At 45.3% G+C, this 17,747-nt stretch overlaps 1 protein-coding gene across 3 annotated transcripts; it reads left to right on the forward strand.

Moving 5' to 3' along the window:
* Nucleotides 1–706: 706 nt before the first annotated feature.
* On the forward strand, nucleotides 707–17,508 carry ATPSCKMT (ATP synthase c subunit lysine N-methyltransferase). Of its 3 annotated transcripts, XM_054985796.1 has the most exons (6): nucleotides 708–926; nucleotides 1,680–1,736; nucleotides 7,449–7,741; nucleotides 9,560–9,697; nucleotides 11,757–11,807; nucleotides 15,503–17,508. In XM_054985796.1, the coding sequence occupies exons 3-6, from the start codon at nucleotides 7,460–7,462 to the stop codon at nucleotides 15,677–15,679; spliced, it is 648 nt and encodes a 215-aa protein (XP_054841771.1). In that variant the 5' UTR covers nucleotides 708–926; nucleotides 1,680–1,736; nucleotides 7,449–7,459; the 3' UTR covers nucleotides 15,680–17,508. The 3 variants fall into 3 exon arrangements, with proteins under 3 accessions (XP_054841773.1, XP_054841771.1, XP_054841772.1); XM_054985798.1 differs by lacking the exon at nucleotides 11,757–11,807 and having other exon boundaries at nucleotides 707–926; XM_054985797.1 differs by lacking the exon at nucleotides 1,680–1,736.
* Nucleotides 17,509–17,747: the final 239 nt, after the last annotated feature.

Below are 17,747 nucleotides of genomic sequence, written 5' to 3' on the forward strand. Positions count from 1 at the left end.
CGTAAAGCATTTCCTCCAAAGTCGGAGGAAAGGGGGAAAGAGAGCGCAAATCGAACTTCGGGTTCGGAAGGGGGAAAAAAGAAAACCCACCCTCAAGCGTTTTCTATATTAGTGCGCACGCGCCGCCAGCGATGGGGGGGGGGGGGCGCCATAGAGAAAGAAACGGCACGCGCGACTAGAACTTCCGGTCTCGAGTGGAAAAACTCTATAAAGTAGTGTTCGATGTATTGTCGAAGGCTTTCACGGCCGGAGAACGATGGTTGTTGGGGGTTTTCCGGGCTGTATTGCCGTGGTCTTGGCATTGTAGTTCCTGACGTTTCACCAGCAGCTGTGGCTGGCATCTTCAGAGGTGTAGCACCAAAAGACAGAGCCTACACCTCTGCTACACCTCTGAAGATGCCAGCCAGAGCTGCTGGCGAAACGTCAGGAACTACAATGCCAAGACCATGGCAATACAGCCCGGAAACCCCACAACAATCATCTATAAAGTAGGCTGATTAAATTCAGGTGGCTTACAGAGTTTCTTGTGCGGCGGATGGGACTCGAACTCGGTACTACGACTTCATAGTTCGGTATCCTAACCATTACACCACTGCGATTCACCATCTCGTCCGCCTCCCATTGGGAGATACCATTGAGAAAAATAGGAGGAGGAGTTTTTTTTTAACACAAAGTGGCGTCGCAGCCGTTGAAGTCGGAGAATTTGAAACACGGAACCTCCCCGCCCTTTTCATTTTCGCCGTGAATGAAAAACAACCAAGAGAACTGGTCCTCCCCCTACGGCGAGCGCGGTGGTACAGCCCACGTAGCCCGCGACCTGCCCGGGACGCGGCGATCCTCTGCCGGCCCCCTCGGGTAGTTTCGCGGTCCGCGCTTAAGGGGGCGGCTCTGTCCCGACCGTCACAATCGCGGCCGGCTGCTCCGAAGTAAGTCCTATTGCTTGCTGTGGCGCTTACTGCTAAGTGAGGCACCGGCCCTCTGCAGACTTTCCTGGGCCCGCCTGCCCTGCTCGAACTCAAGCGGGCCTGCGCCCACGTAAAACGGGCTCCGGGTTGAGCTGAGAAGCGGGCAGACCCTTTGCACGCTTGTCTGTAAGGAAGTCCCGTGGGGGAGAAAATAGGGCTTGCTTCGTAGGTAGAGTTGCCAACCTCCAGGCGGGGCCGAGAGATCTCCCGGAATTACAGTTGATCTCCAGGACACAGAGATCAGCCCCTCCCCACCGAGAAAACAGCTGCTTTAGAGGGTGGGCGCGATGGCAGTATACCCTGCTGAGGTTCCCTCCCCAAACCCTGACCTTTTCCAGGATGCACCCCCAGAATCTCCAGGAATTTACCAACCTGGAGCTGGCAACCCTATAATGCTTGTCGGCTCCTTGCTGCTCTGGTAAGATAAGAGCTTCTGCACAATTCTGAGTTCCTTTATCATTTCTCTGTCTCAGGCCCAAATTAGCATGTGCAGAAATGAGCTCCCTCACCAAACCTCTTTGCTTTAATAAATAGGTTTTTAATATTGCTATGAAAATCCCACCGAGTCAACTCTGACTTGAGGGCCGGATTTAATTTTTCAAGGCATCATTGGAATTCTGTTTTATTTTGCTGTTGTAGACTAACACAGCTTCCTGTCTGGAACATATTCTAACAGCCCAAATAATCCCAATATTGTTGTTGTTATTTCTTCAGTGTAAATTTTGTAGAGTGACAGACTGGGCTCTGCTTCCAAGAGGTTTATAATCAAAGGTAAGTTATGGTTCTTTTGTTCATTTAGGAGATTTCCAGCTAATATCCCCATGTTCAAGTTTATCTCTGTGAAACAAAGATCATCAAGCAGTATTGCCTGCTAATAAAAACGTAATAACAAAAAATGCAAAAATCAGCTGAAAAAGTTAGAAAGCCAAAATCCCCTCTCCGTCTAGTTTTCTAGAAAAGCATAAAGCCTTGCAAATCGGTTTCTTTATCTCCTCTCAATGACCGTTCCTGAAAGCAGGAGCTGCTACTGAAGAAAGCTTTGAGTTCTAGAGCCCATTAGCCTTCCTTAGAGGGCACCACCTCCAATAGCAACTGGACAGATTTTAATTGGCATGTGGCTTCATAGGGTGTGGGCTTCAAGCCCCAAAGTCATCTAAAATTAACACTAGCAACGTGAAATGAGCTCTGAAGCACCTGGATTTCCAAAACCAGTGGAATATGATCAGGCTTCCCAACACCAAACAAATTCAACACCAGCTGAAACCTCTGGCTTGACTTCAAGGGCAGTTCCATATTGAATAGTCAGGCTTGGAAGTTTACTGAAGTCTGGATCCTCTTAGGTTTCAGTCCTACCTATCTGGAAGTAAGCCTTGAAGGGAAGGGCGCCTCCCTCCCAATTCTGGGCACTGATCAACGCCACTCCAGCAATCAGGCAAGTGGGACGCTCTCACTTTTTGTTTGTGAAACTGAAATCTCTACCTTTCCCAAAGGCCTTGGCTTTCAGGTCTCAGGGTTTGTTCTGGGGTGTACCCACACCCAAGTCATGAATTCCAGACTCAGCTTAAATAAAAGTTTATTAGCTTAAGAGTGTTTGCAAAAAGCATAAAGCTCTCTCACATATGCAACAGACATTAAAACAAGAAAACCTTACTGCTGCTACATAAAATCTGCCTGTCTAAAAACTTGAGACCTTAACATACCTGTTTGGCATTCATTGGCTGCTTATCTCACCTGTCCATTCAGAATGGGAGCCCTCTCCCGTGCCTAGCTGGTTCAGCGTAGGGACAGGCTAAGATGATAAATAGCAGGCAGCTTTCAGCTTCTTTCTGGCATACTTGCATCATGGTCTCAGAGAGGAGACCATGGTGAGGTCAGGACTGGAACTGGGTGAGCTCAGAACTCAGTGCATCACCCAGCAACTCAAGAACTACTCAGGGCTGAGCTGTTAACCATTCCACTGTGTGAAAATCAAGGGAGTGAACATACAGCCTCTCTGAGAACAACTTCCCAAGGCTGGATCTTTGGGAAAATCAGAGTCTGCAGGTGTTACCAATCAGCCCAGCCAGCACATAGCTGGGTGAAGGCCGGGGGCAGGCATTGCCACCTGCTTTGCTCATGATCCCACCTGGGTGAAGGCGGCCGGGGGGGGGCATTGCTGCCTGCTCCATGCCTGATCCCGGCCTGGGCTTTCCACCATGGCGTGCTCTCTGGAGCTCTGACTGACTCATCTGCGCTTCCCTCCACAGCAGCACCCTCTAGTGGTGCACCAGGGTAGGTGTCAGGATATGGATGACAGGATATGGTAGACAGGTCCCTGCACCATTGCAACAAGTCCAAGCTCTTGGTTAAATGGTTTTATTCAGAAATCCAATCTTTTCCATATATAGAGTTACTCAGAGGCAAAAAAAGCATCTCAGTAGTACATACTTCCTTGACAGGAATAGAGACTTGAGGAAAGTACAACTCTAAATACCCACTCATTTCCTCCCTCCCAGCTAGACCACAAGTTTGCACAGGAAAGGGCCTGGGAATGCGTAAGAGTAAACTCTAACATTTCAGACAGTGCAAGGTCACTCCTGTGAGCTTCAAAGATAAGACAGCTGCTTTCCCAGATGGCTAGAGGGAGAAACGAAAGTTATAGTTAGAGCACTTGTAAAATGAAATCCAGGTACAGCATTAGCAATGGTTCAACACATAGAACATATAGAATATATAGAACAATGGCATGGATGCAGGGGGGCAGACGTGACAGTAGGAAGTGAGATATCTTGAATACGCTTAGCCTTTTACATAGTAGGAAACTGGCCAGTTTCTTTATACCCTTCATGCATGTGACAAAGAGAGCTGTCGCTCTCAAAAGCTTCTGCTACAATAAAGTTGGTTAGTCTTAAAGGTGCTACTGGACTCTTACTATTTTGCAACTACAGACTAACGTCTAACTCCTCCAAAAAAGAGCTTAGACTGTCCAAAGCTCATACCCTAAAAATTCAGTAAGACTTTGAGGTGCTACTGGACCCAATTCTTGCTTTTCTACCACAGACCAGCATGCCTGCTCACATACTGGTCTACTCAGCTAGGCTATTTTGTAAAAACAAATGTTTGTACCTTTCTTCTTCTTGTAAAACACTTGATGTGCTGCAGCAGAAACAAAACAGAGTCTCTTAAAGACAAACCGTTTGACTGAAGCATGAATTTTTGTGGGCTAGAGCCCGCTTTCCATGTAGTGAAACCTCAGTCAGCAGAGAAGAGGCACAGTTAGGCATTTCCAGCTCTGTGTGGGATCAAGCTGACAGGCGGCTCTTTAAGATTTCTGGTCCATGCGTGGCCGAGTTCCAAGCAAAGCAAGTTTCTAAGCATATGACATGTCCTCCCACCGGCTGTCAACCACAAGTAGCTGTTTTCCAGTCTACATCCGGTGGGTTGACTTTTCACCGTTTTGTAAATGGGTGCTGCATTGCAAAGTGAAAGAAATATCTCAGCCCCGCAGGAGCTTATGCAAAAGCAAATTCTGCTGATTTCAATGCCGCTTACTCCCAAGTTGCATTATTTATATATCATATTTATACCCCGCCCTCCCCATGAATGGACTCAGGGCGGTTTACATCTGAGTAAGTACACACAAGATCAGTCTGAATTCTGCCCCACATCTTAAGATGTGATTATGCTAATATATTCTAAGAAGTAAATTTGCATACAGAGCTGGTATATAGTATTGCCATTTTCTGTTCTAGTTCTTTGTGAATGGGACTCAATTTATGTATAAAAGTTACCATTTCTAATGGTGGAACTAGGAAAGCCAAAGCTATGTTCAAGAAAGCAGTTTTTAAAGAAAGATTGGCTTTTATTAAGACCTTGTGAGACTTCAATACTTTAGTATGTTTTTAAATATCAGATTAGGTGTGTACATTTTGTTTAAATGATGTCTCTGTCCACTGTTCACATAATTCATTTTTGATAGGATTTGAGGCAGTCTTGTCATGAAGCAACATCCTACGGTGAAATAAATTAGAAACATTAAGGCATGCCAAGCCAAAGTTATAGATCCAGACGAGTTAGCCTTGTTAGTCTGTAGATGCAAAATACTAGTAGCACATTTAAGATTAACCAACTTTATTGTAGCATAAGCTTTTGAGAACCACAACTCTGTTCAGATGCATGGAGGATTCCTCACTCCTCCACTTGAAGCCAGCTGGGTGACCTTGGGTCAGTCACAGCTTCTAGCTCTCTGAGCCTCACCCACCTCACAGGGTGTTTTGTTGTGGGGATATCCTACTATATAAAAGGCGAAGTGTATTCAAGACAACTCACTTCCTACCCTGGTGCACCACTAGAGGGTGCTGCTGCGGAGGGAAGCACAGGTGAGTCAGTCAGACCTCCAGAGAGCACATAATGATGGAAAGCCCAGGCCGGGATCAGGACCAGAGCAGGCAGCAACGCCACCCCCCCTTCACCCAGGTGGGATCATGAGCAAAGCAGGTGGCAATGCCTGCCTCCAGCCTTCACCCAGCTGGGATCAGAAGAGGCGCAGGTGGCAATGCCCACCCCTGCCTTCACCCAGCCAGAATTAGGAGCAGAGTAGGTGGCAATGCCCTCCCTCTGCCTTCACCCAATTGGGATCAGAAGCAGAGAAGCTGGCAATGCCCGCCTGCCCTTCACCCAGCTAGGATCAGGAGGGGAGTAGCTGGGATCAGGAGCGGAGCAGGTGGCAATGCCCACCCCCCCACACACCTTCACCCAGCTGAGATCAAGGAGCGGAGCAGGTGGCAATGCCCGCCTCCCGCATTCACCCAGCTGGGATGAGGAGCAAAGCAGGTGGCAGTGCCCATCCTCCACCTTCACCCAGCTGGAATCAGGAGCAGAGCATGTGGCAATGCCCACCTGCCCTTCACCCAACTGAGATCAGGAGGGGAGCAAGTGGCAGTGCACGTCCCCCGCATTCACCCTGCAGGGATCAGGAACGGAGCAAATGGCAATGCCTGCCCACCACCCTCACCCAGCTGGAATCAGGCGCAGAGCATGTGACAATGCCCACCCACACTTTACCCACCTGGGTGAAGACGTGGAGCAGGGGGCAATACCCACCCTATAAGGAAGGAAAGCCACCGTGCGCTCAACAGGGCGCAAGCTGAACTCCTGTTTCATCTCTTCTTTATCAAGAGCACTATCTACTGGTGGTTGTGCAGTTCCACAAAGCTGCACTCTCTCCTCTAGCTCCAAATTGGATTTCTATTGTCAGACGAAACAGGAGTTCAGCTTTGGCCCTGTTGAGCGCACGGTGGCTTTCCGTCCTCCCTGCAGGGTTGGCGTCCGCTTTGTGGAATCTCCCGACTGGGGCTGGTCATTGGAATGCGTTCATCATTTGACCACCGTGATTAAGTCAAAGGAGTGACTTGCTTCATTAATAGACAATTTTGGGACGTCTTCCCCGTAGGGGAGTGTGAACTTTCTGTTTGTGCAATCTTTGTGTTCATTTTGTATTGAAAAGGAACAGGCTAGTGGCCTTTGTGATTAATATTGTTCATAAAAGTGGTTAGTAATTTAAACCATAAGTGTGTGCTGTACTTGGTGTTAAGTTGCTTGTCCTTACTGTTGTGGGTCCTTTGATTCATTATCTTTGTTACCACACAGTGTTCCCCTCTGTATTTTTTTCGGCAGGGTTTTCAGGGCAGGAGACTTAACAGAGGTGGTTTGCGATTGCTTGCCTCTGCAACCCTGGTCTTCGTTGGAGGTCTCCCGTCCAATTATTAACCAAGGCTGACCCTGCTTAGCTTCTGAGATCTGATGAGATCAGGCTCACCTGGGCTATCCAGGTTAGGGGAAAGCAAGGTGTAAATATACATAAAAAATAAATTAGAATAGTTGCCATACAGAAGGCATCAGACAGAAAAATCTCCAGATTTCTTTTCTTTTCTTCCAAGCCATGGAGTATCTTTGGGAGGAGGGGAGAGAGTTCCCTGAGAGCCTTTTGTTTTGCAAAAAAATAAATCACTTTTTATAAGTTGCATTTCTTCCCATAGGGGTAAAGATCTATGGACAGGAATGCTTCCAGGAAGGATCAATTTTGAGCGGAATAATGCCCACAGGGAAACGTATTATGCCCCTTTCTCCCCATGGCTACTTTGATCAAATTCAGGTTATTCACACAGAGCTACAGAAAGAAGAATCCACTGGGAGATGGTTCAGTATGCATATGGTCTTGTCTAGTGTGGTGTAGTGGTTAGAGTGTCACTCTGGGAGATCCACGTTCGAATCCCTGCTCTGACATGGAAGCTCACTGGGTGACCTTGGGCCAGTTGCACTCACAGCCTAACTTACCTCGCAGGGTTGTTGTAAGATTAAAATGGAGAAGGGGAGAATGTAAGCCACAGTGGGTCCCCGCTGGGGAGAAAGGTGGGGTATAAATGAAGTAAATAATAAATATATAATGTCTGTTTGCATTTTGATTGTGCCCCTGGTGTTTTACAAATGCTTTCCATTTTCCAGGTGCCTTTGTTATGTCAAAAATACTTCCTGGAAGGAGCCCGGCTGAAGACCTTCTTTTGACTGTCCGTGATGAAGGCTCTCAACCAAGGAACTGGGGCTTATTGGTCACTGGCATTCTCGGAGGCTCATTAGTGGCCCTGTATTCAATTGCCACCCCGTTTCTTGCTCCAGCCCTGAGGAAGCATTGCCTGCCATTTGTGCCTGCTACGCCAAAGCAAATTGACAATGTCCTGCACATGCTGAAGGGCAGAAGTGGATCCTTGGTGGACATAGGCAGCGGGGACGGACGCATCGTGAGTTTAAAGTCAAGCTTTCTGGAGGGCGAAGCCAAGCAAAGGGGTGTTGACACATTTGGCACCACATTGAAGGTGTTTGTTTATTGGACTGAGGGCTAGTTTCGAATTGCTAGGGATTTATGAATGCATGGGACTCACACATAGAAACATACCGTAAAATCAGTAACAACAGCAACATCAGTTACCGGCACTGAAAAAAAACTAGGGACATAAAAACAGTATAAAGCAAACATCGAGCAGCCTAAAAATACCAATAAAATGGTCTCTAAGGTAGAGGAATACCATGAAAAAACTGAAAAAGATATTGCCGTTTAATTAAAAGCCAGGGCTGAAAATAATGTTTTGGCCTGGTTCTTAACATACAGTAAGATTGGTAGCTGGCAAGCCTCAAGGGGGGAGGTGTTTAAGGTGCCGCCACTGAAAAAGCCCTGTCTTTGTTGACCACCCACCTCACCTTTGCAGGCAGAGGCACAGAAAGCAGAGCTTGGGAGGAATATCTTCACTGGGAGACTGGTCGGTAGGGGAGGAAATAGTCATAGAATCATAGGGTTGGAAGGGTCCTCCAGGGTCATCTAGTCCAACCCCCTGCACAATACAGGAAATTCACAACTATTCCACCCCCACCCCCACCCCACATACACACACACACCTTCACTGAACTCTACTCCATGCCCAGAAGATGGCAAAACACCGTCAGGATCCCTAGTCAGACTGGTCTGGGGAAATTTGCTTCCTGACCCCAAGGTGGCAATCGACCTTACCCTGGGCATGTAAGAAGGAGAGCTAAGCACTGGTGTAACCCTTCCTGCCTTCCCTCTCATGATCTGCCTAGGTTCACTGAATAAGCATTGCTGTCAGATGGCCATTTTGCCTCTGTTTAAAAACCTCCAAAGAAGGAGACCCCACCACCTCCCAAGGAAGTCTGTCCACTGAGGGACTTCTCTAACTGTTCCATTGAGGTACCTGAGCCCCAAGATGGTTAGGGTATTAAATGTAAGAACCAGCACTTCGAACAGTGTGCTCAGAAACAGATGGGCAAATGCTATTGGCAGCAGTTACCCAGAACTCTTTTCCTGACCTGATGCCTGCTGTAGTTTAACTTCTAGATGCCAGCTGCTGACCCTGAGATCTTCCATGTGCCCAGTAAATTCTCCAGCACAGAGCTCAGTGAGGTTCCCAGTGTGCCACTTGGAAATCTCCTCTCTATTTCCAAATCTGCCTCCAAATTTGAAGATAAGACGGGTGAGGCTTTTCTCTCCCATGTTGTTTCTCATACCTTTTCCTGCCTGGTGTGGCAGTCAGGACACAGACGTGCCATACAAGCAGGTGAGGGAGGACAAATGGACCAGGTAGAAACCCAAGAGGGAAACTGAGGCTACCTCACCTGATTCAGCCACAGGGGGACGATATAGGAAATCAGGAGCAGGCAAAGGTGTGGCTGCATGCTTCTGGTTTTCCAGGTTGGAGATCAGCTGCCCTGTTTGGAAGAGGATCTAAATAATTGTTTCTTTTGACAAGGTGAAAACTCCATCTTGCAGAGACCCACAGGCAATCATGACAAACAAATTGGCAGACCCATTAAACCAGCCTTGTGTGGGTAACTACAAAATGGAAGTTTTAGGCACCAAATCGAGCATGGCTTGGTCTAATGCAAAAGCGTTTCTTTTCGAGCTGCGAACTGCAGTGCATTTAGGAAGGCACATTGCACACTGGCTTTGTTTGAAATTATTTTCTGTGTTGTCCCTAATCACAGCCCTCTAATAGAGAATAAACCTGTTTCTGCTGCTCAAGGAAAACTGATTTCTCCTCTTACAGGTAATCGCAGCTGCAAAAGCTGGTTTCAAAGCTGTTGGTTATGAACTGAATCCCTGGTTAGTGTGGTATTCCCGATACTGTGCTTGGAAAGGAGGGGTGCATCACAGTACTAAATTTTACGTTTCGGACTTATGGAAGGTATGTATCTCTGAACAACATTTGCAGCAATACAAATAAAAACCAGTCAAACGGAAAACAGAGTAGCACTGGACATGTGCTTAATATTTTAAGGATATTTGTAAAATTCCAATGAAGTCATTGAAGCCAGGGGCAAAGGGTCAGGTTCTCTTTGCCTTGCCTTTCTGTGCATTGTTGTTGTTATTATTATTAATATTTGTAGTCCACTCTCCCCGCAAGCAGGCTCAGAGCAAATCACATCAATTTAAAATACAAAAATTAGCAGTTAAAACTGGTAGCGTAAAAGAGCAGTTGTATTTCCCAACCCACTCTCAACAGTGCACATTGCACAATCCCACATATGGTCACTTGGGCCCATGGTGGCCAATGGCAAACAACATATAAAAAAGCAAAAAAGGGGTGGGGGGGATACTCCCTCCCTGGTAGGAGGCTGGGGAGGAGACCCGTTTGTTTACTTAGATTGTATAGCTCTCCACAGGGCTCATTTCGAGGGGCAACGCACAGGAACGCAGTTCCGGCAGTTCCCCAAAGAGGTCACGTGTCAGGTGGCTCCGCCTACCTGACTCTCGGCCATTTTGGGCCTGTTTCAGCCTGGATTGGGGCCAAATGGCCCGGATCGGGCCTCTGACGGGTAGTGGATCACTCCCACTCAGCAGCGGCCCGATCCTGACCATTTTGGGCCCCTTTTTGGCCATTTTCAGCCTCTTTTTGCCATTTTGGGCCCAATTTCAGCCCTGAATGGCCAGGATTGGGTCCAAAACAGCCAGGATAGGTGATGTCAGGGGGTGTGGCACATACAAATCAGTTATGGCAATGACACACTTCCGGTGATGGCAAGGGGCGTGGCATATGCTAATGAGTTATGCAAATGAGCTATGCTAATGAGTTTCTCCAGCTCTTTTTCTACGAAATGACCCCTGGCTCTCCACATAATTAATTTCTGATTTGCTCTATGAGGATCTCCACCTATTCCCTCAGTTGCTAAATCTTGCCACTTTTGCAATACTACTTTTCCCACTTTAGGATGCAGCTCAAGTCCTTGTTCTCTTGTAACTCAGATATAGCAGGATTTTTTGCTCAGCCGTCTAGTCTCTTCTCATAAACGTCTTTCCTCTGTCTTGAGTTCTTCAGCTTGCCTAATCTGTACCGCTTGTTGTTATGTGGATTTTGCACCTCTTTTTTTGTTCTCTGCATTGTTTCCTTCTTCTCATACTCTGCTCAGTTTCTGTGGACTTCTCGATGCCTTTGCACGTGTGCTCTGTAAACCAAAACTGCAAGATATTTTGGTTGGCTTTTTCCCTGACCAGTACTCTGGTTAAGGTTTATGAATAGGACAAAGTGCTATTTGATGGTGGCCTTTTGTCGTTTTCATGTGACTAGTGTGATAATTGATCAGGGCATTGTATTGAATCTGAACACCCAAACTAAGATAGAGTGCTGAGGTTGGAAACCAGGGTAAATAATCAAGAAGTGGTCGAGAAGATATAGAGAGGCAAGTTTACTCAGAAATAAGTTCCACTTTATTTAGTGGAACTTACTCCCTTGTAAGTGTGCATAGGACTGTAGCCTGTATTTCCTAGAAACTACGGAGAAGAAGGAAAGAGAATTCAGAGATCAGTCGTTCTCCCCTCTTCAATGTTTCCGCTGATCCCAAGTGACAAAATGCTCCTCTTTGACCAGAGGAAAGAAAAAGTGTTGCTATCTAAACTGTGTGTTAATTTGGAACTTCTAAAGATTTCTTTTCCAAATTATGAACCGGATTCACTGTATCCATGAGAACAGAACAATAACTGGCATGCTAGGCCATTGTGCTAAGATGGCACAGCTGTGAGCAGAAAAACATGAGCTCTGGTTCAGAACCAGAGAGCAAGAGACCTTGGGTGCATGCTGTCGGTCAGAGATGAGCGAGGTGAAATGTTGCATTGTATTTACATTTAACATCTGCCAAGTCTTATGGATTGTAGCTATTCATTTTGACCACAAATATGTATGAACAGATTAGGCAAACCCATGCATTTATAGAGGGCAAATACTAACAGCTGCCTTTTTTAAAATATAGGTCAGTTTTTCCCAATATACAAATGTCGTTATTTTTGGAGTACCTCAAATGGTAAGTTTCAAATTTTCTGTTATTGGTTGTCTAGGTGTATGGAACATGCTCAAATACGTGATAATTAGTAGCTATGGTGCAACTCTGTTTACAAATAAGTGGAATCTGTTGTTAAAATTTGAAACTCTCTAGATGTCTCCAAGTGCGTACAGCTTTGTGCAGTGGGGAAGCCAGATTGCGCATCTGTCCCTCTTCTGGGCTCGCATCACATTTGAACATTGGGTATGACATCTGAATGAGATCTCTGCGGGAACAATCTGAAATACATGGGCTCAGCCTGTTGCAGTATTTTCCGTATTGGGCCTGCGCATTGTTGGACCATGCACGTAGATCCTGTTCATAGCTGTGGAAGAGGGATAGCTAGACATAAACTAGTTCTTCCACCAAGGATGGTGAAGCAGAAAGAGTCTCAACAAGGTGATTTATCATATGGCATATTTAGTATTTGTCTTTGACATTTACTTTAGACCAATAATGATCAACCATTATTGACTATGCACTAAGTGCATAGTGCATAATGATCAACCATTATGCACTAAGGGATGTGCATTACGATATTCCTAAACAGAAGATGTACACAGAAATCGCTGTTTCATGTCATTGCCTTGATTTTCTGGAACAGTAACACAACATCAAGGTGCTTAGGAATTACTAAACCTTCTCCTCCCAAAAATCTTTCTCTCTCTTTTTTAAAAGTTTGGCTGTGTACCAGCCATGTACAATGAGCTCCTGTTTTTCTTTGATTTCTCCTGACTTCCAGGACAGTGGCATTTCTCCCTTCTAATCAGATCCTTGAAAAGGAGTAGCAGAGAGCACTCCCAGCCAATTACTGCAGAGAGCTGGTGTTCTCCTTCCCCCTTCCTTTGTGGAATGGAGGGAGTTTTTTCCCATCGTGAAAATAGAAACCCTGGGAGAACCTTGTTCAGTGGCCTTTAGAATTGGAACTCTTGGTCCAGTTTGCTTGAAACTGGTGTTTTTTTAATGGACAGGGAGCACTTGCTCCACTCCAATTTTGTTCTTATTTGGTTGAAAACCCACCAGGTCAGCACCCTCAAAAAAAGTCTTCTGTCAAGAATAATGGAAGTGTAGTTATGATGCCAGGAGGCCCCTTGTTCAGGACCCGATAGAATTGCTCCCTTTTGTCCAATTTGCTTGAAACTTGGCAGGTCTTTTTGGATAGGCAGCACTCACAACCCTCCAGTTTTGGTTTTATTTGATTGAAAAACTGCAGCACCCTCAAAAAAGTTCCCCATAAGGAATAATGGCAAACCAATCGGATCGGGGTGGGTTCTGCAACAGAAGTCTTCCTCATTTGCCAAAAGGGAACAAACAGTGGACCACAACAAGGAACAAAGGATGACAAATGAAATTTTCAGTGGAAAAGTAAAAGAAAATGTCAGTCACTATAAGAGAAGATATATTAAATGAATGTAAACAGTTTTTTTAAAAAAAATTCCACTTAACCATCATTTTATGAATCAGAGAGATGTGCAGCTGTGCAGAGAGGGCCCTACTTGAGGGGTCAGTAAAATTGACCCACTTTGTTTAGTCTGTTTGAAACTTAGGGCGTCTTTAGATGAGAGGGAGGATTGCATTCTGTGCAAATGTGATGCCATTATCTTGACAAAGCTGCCGCCTCAGACTATCTAATAGATTCCCCATTGAAAATAATGGTCCCGAAACTCTGGAACCTGAAAACTCTTACAGCTCAGATTCGTGAACCTACCTGGAAATAAGAATCATGGTTCTGTCAATTTCACCTCTCTACAGGAGCTGTGGGAGATCACTCCTCAGAGGGTTTGTTAATTTCATCTAGGCCTCCCTGAAGGCTCTGTGAATTTCACCTCTCCTTAAGAGAGGCAAAGATGAAATTAACAAACCCTCTGAGGAGCGATCTCTGCCTGCTCCTACAGAGGTGAAGTTGACAGAGCCTCTGGTCTGTCTTTTTAAACTACGCTTCCTAGCTAACATTGCGTCTTCCTATGCTTGAGCATCCTCGTGTAAGATGTCTCGTGTACAGAGACTCTGAGCAGAAATGCAGGACAGCAATGAGAGTCTGTTTCTTGGCTTGTTCTCACTCTGAGATGCCTACAAGGGCTTATCTTTTGTTTCCTGTTCTTTACTTTCTTGATCAGCTGCCTCTAGTATGCACTGGTCTTTACTCTGACTACCTTCTTCCCATCACTTGACTCTGATGCCAATGACTTCCTCACGTGCTGCTAGTTCAGTGGAGTCCCCAGTCTGGAAAATCTGAAGACCTCTGCTCCAGCTTAGCCACAAACTCATTTTAACCATATCGTTTTCCATTTATACCTTATTTTTGCCACAAGGAATCCACTGGTGGGGAAGCACCTCTTTCACATCTTCCATTCTGAAAGGAAGCCATCCAAAATATTGAATAGAACAGTTAATGATTGAGAACATTCAGGGCTTTTTTTCTAGGAAAAAAGGTGGTGGAACTCAGTGATGGAACTCAGGACCGCACAATGACGTCACTTTGGGTCAGCTGGAACAAGGGGGGAGTTTTAAAAGTTTAAATCACCCTCAGTGAAAATGGTCACATGGCCAGTGGCCCCGCCCCCTGATCTCCAGACAGAGGGGAGTTGAGATTGCTCTCGGAGGGCAATCTAAACTCCCCTCTGTCTGGAGATCAGGGGGCGGGGCCACTGGCCATGTGATCATTTTCAAGAGGTGCCAGAACTCCTTTCCACCATGTTCCAGCTGAAAAAGAGCCCTGAGAACATTAATTGAAAACTTGCTTTTTTCTTTTTTTAGTACAATCTTCAACTATCCAGTTTTTCATAATATTTTGGTCAATGGCTGTTCTTTCCAATTACCAGGATGTTTCTTCAGTGGATTTCAAACAAATGTCAAAATGCTTGAGATGTTTTTTAAAAAATCACTTTCTTCCCCTTTTGGAAAACAGATCGTAGTACAATATACATTTTATAAAATGCTATATAAAATAATATATAATTGTATATTATATAATCTACATGTAATATACAGTACTAGCCATCGTAGCATACTATTATGCTACTATTATAAAATTATATATGTAAAGAGGTCAGCGTTAAGCACTGTGCCGTAATAAAGTCAGAAAGATCAAACTGGCAGGCTCATAATAAAAAGACAGTGGAGTGGAAGAGACAACAGAGGAGAAAGAAAGAGATTGGAGGTTAAAGGCTCAGGAAAAGGGAGACATTTTCAGATGCTGTTTAAACATCTTCAGGAAGGGAGAGATCTATTTGTCTGGAAAGGAAGAACTCTGCCTTGTTTTCTTGGGTTTTTGTTGCTTCCTTTGCTGATCTTTTATCTAAGGCTTGGTCTGTCAGATTCCCCACCCCTATTTTATTTTGTACATTTCTTTTTTCTGTATATCCAGCATCTTTCTCCCTTCGACATTCAGCAAATCAATCATTTTAATCCTCGTCCATCTCTTTTCTTTCTCAGTTTTTCAGTTTCTTTGAAGGGCTATCATTCTTCCCTCAACTCTGAAAGTCTGTATTTGATAATGTTCTATTCCAGAGCCTCCGGCTTCATTTCCTAATGATTTTGCAGTCCCTGGGCCTTCTCTGCCAAGCACTTTGGACAACTTACACTTCCATACAGCTGTTCGGTTCTTCACATCTGTCTTCTGTTGCTGGAAACCACATCCTCCGCACCACTAAGCGTGCTTTATTGTTTCTTTTCAGATGCCACGACTAGAGGAGAAGCTTGGAGAAGAACTGCAGCTGGATGCTAAAGTGGTCGCATGTCGTTTTCCTTTCCCCCATTGGAAGTCGAGTCATCAGGCTGGAGAGGGCATTGACAGAGTGTGGGGATATAATTCAGAGTCTTTCAGAATGAACGGAAAGATGACTCAGCTGTGACCAAGCATATTCCCTCTGATTGCTTGAAGTTACAGAAGTATCGTTCTGATGACTTGATCCAAATGTACATGAGAAATGTACATGACTGTGTGCAGTGACTGCGCGAGCGGGTCTTCTCTGTCTTCCCCCAGCAGCCCCCACATGTCCCCAGATCATGGGGCCTTTATGGCACGGGCTGCACTGAGGTGGAGAAGGCCAGAAAAATCCACTGGTATGGGATCCTTGAACATCCGTCAGTCTGGTCCCACGCTGTGGAATGGTGAATGTAGTTGTTTTCTAGATTGACACAATTCTACTGGTTTTGTGTGAGAACATTTTGGAAGTAATAGCAAAGGGGAAAAAAAGTTTGCCAAGTATTTCTTAGGCATGGTATCCTAAAAGATCAAGGAAAGCTTCAGCCATCCACAAAATGCATGTACATAACTCGCCCCCCACACACCAATCATGTTACAGATCTGTGCAGTAAAAGTTATCTGCCCTGAGCAATTTGGAGCTCTGTTTTGGTGCTGCTTGTTCAGCAACCCAACCTCTTGCTTGTTTCTCTGCCCTCTCCCTGCTGTGGGAGATGTACTGCACTGAGCCGCTTGCCACTCATCCCTTTGCCGGCATCTGCCCTCTTCTTGCATCTCTTCAACTCGGCACCTTCTCAGTCTTTGGGGCCAGGTCTGGGTGAGTCACTATATGAAGAAAATTTGGACTTGTGGGTCACCATACCCCAAAAGGTTGGGAACCACTGGTGTAAAACATCAGAAGCCGTAACTACAAGTACTCTTAATGTTTTTAAATTAAAAAGAATTTATTAAATAGCTTTAATAAAATGAAACCTTCATCAAAACGAAGGTACGCTATTTTCTTACAGATCAATTCTATTGTACTGCCTTTACCTTATCTTAAAGTAAAAGGGCTAGGGACTTAAAAAACAAAACACAGCAGCTTAACCTTCAGAGAACGGGCCTAGAACATCCCTGAAGAATCCAGGTCCATTTCTCCTGTGTGTGTCTGTGAGAGGCAAGAGATTTCCAGATGAGGAGAGGGGTGTATCCTTCCATAATTCATTTCTGTTCACACATGATGTGATGGTGAAGAGCTGCATAACATGCCGTCAGCTGTGTTGTGTCTCTTTCCTCTTAAAGGCAACTGGAAGAGCTTTTCTCTTTCAAAAGTCACCTCCTCTTCATCAGGGCATGCAGTCTAAGCTGCCCAAGCAGGAAAGAATTGGTGGCTTCTGCTCTGGAATAAAACGGGGTCCCCAAACCCAAAGCCATGTGACATGTTTAGCAGGACCCAACCAAAATGACGCAGCACAGTATGCAAGCTTTTGCGTTCTTCCAAAATCTTCATCAGGCTGGGTATTAACAAACGAAAGAAAGGCACGTGGGGTATGTGTGTTCAGGCCCTGAGTTTAAGGCCCCTTCCCTGCATCCAGTATAGAATGCAGCAAAGGTTTGAATAGGGAAAGCCATAAGGCACGCAAGGAGCTGGTGTCAAGAGGCACTTGTGACCTTCTGGCCCAAAGGAAAAGGACAGGACTGGCTCTGGTTCCTGGTTGACACCAGCTGACTACGTTGGTATTTTATATAATAAGACCCCAAAGGGCCCTAAACAGTGCGTACACAAGAACTGTCGTGTGTATTTTGAAAACTTAGCTGTACAAAAATAGGCATTTGAATTGACATGGATGAACATACACAAGCCACGATAATTGTTAACCAAGTACCTGTGTGTGACTCATTCAACTCATTTTGGGATCTCCATCCAATTTCATGGTTTGTTACTGAATGTCTGTCTCATCTGTTAACAAATAAAGAAATCAGTTGCTTGCACAGTGATCCTGACTCTGGTGTAAATATAGAAAGAAGCTGAATCCTTTTAAACGTTTCCTGGATCCTAAGGAGGGAGAGGAGAAAACCAGCCTGCACATATCTGAATCCTAATCTTCTATCCAGATTCTTCTGGAAATGATATTTTGACACCAAATACTCATTTGTGTTGCTGAGTGTAGGCCCCAGGGGATTTTGCAGTCCAGTTTATTTGAGAGAATGGGAAATAGTCAGTTTGAACGCTGGGA

The sequence above is a fragment of the Eublepharis macularius genome, chromosome 7 (assembly GCF_028583425.1).
Source record: "Eublepharis macularius isolate TG4126 chromosome 7, MPM_Emac_v1.0, whole genome shotgun sequence".
Classification (NCBI taxonomy): domain Eukaryota; kingdom Metazoa; phylum Chordata; class Lepidosauria; order Squamata; family Eublepharidae; genus Eublepharis; species Eublepharis macularius.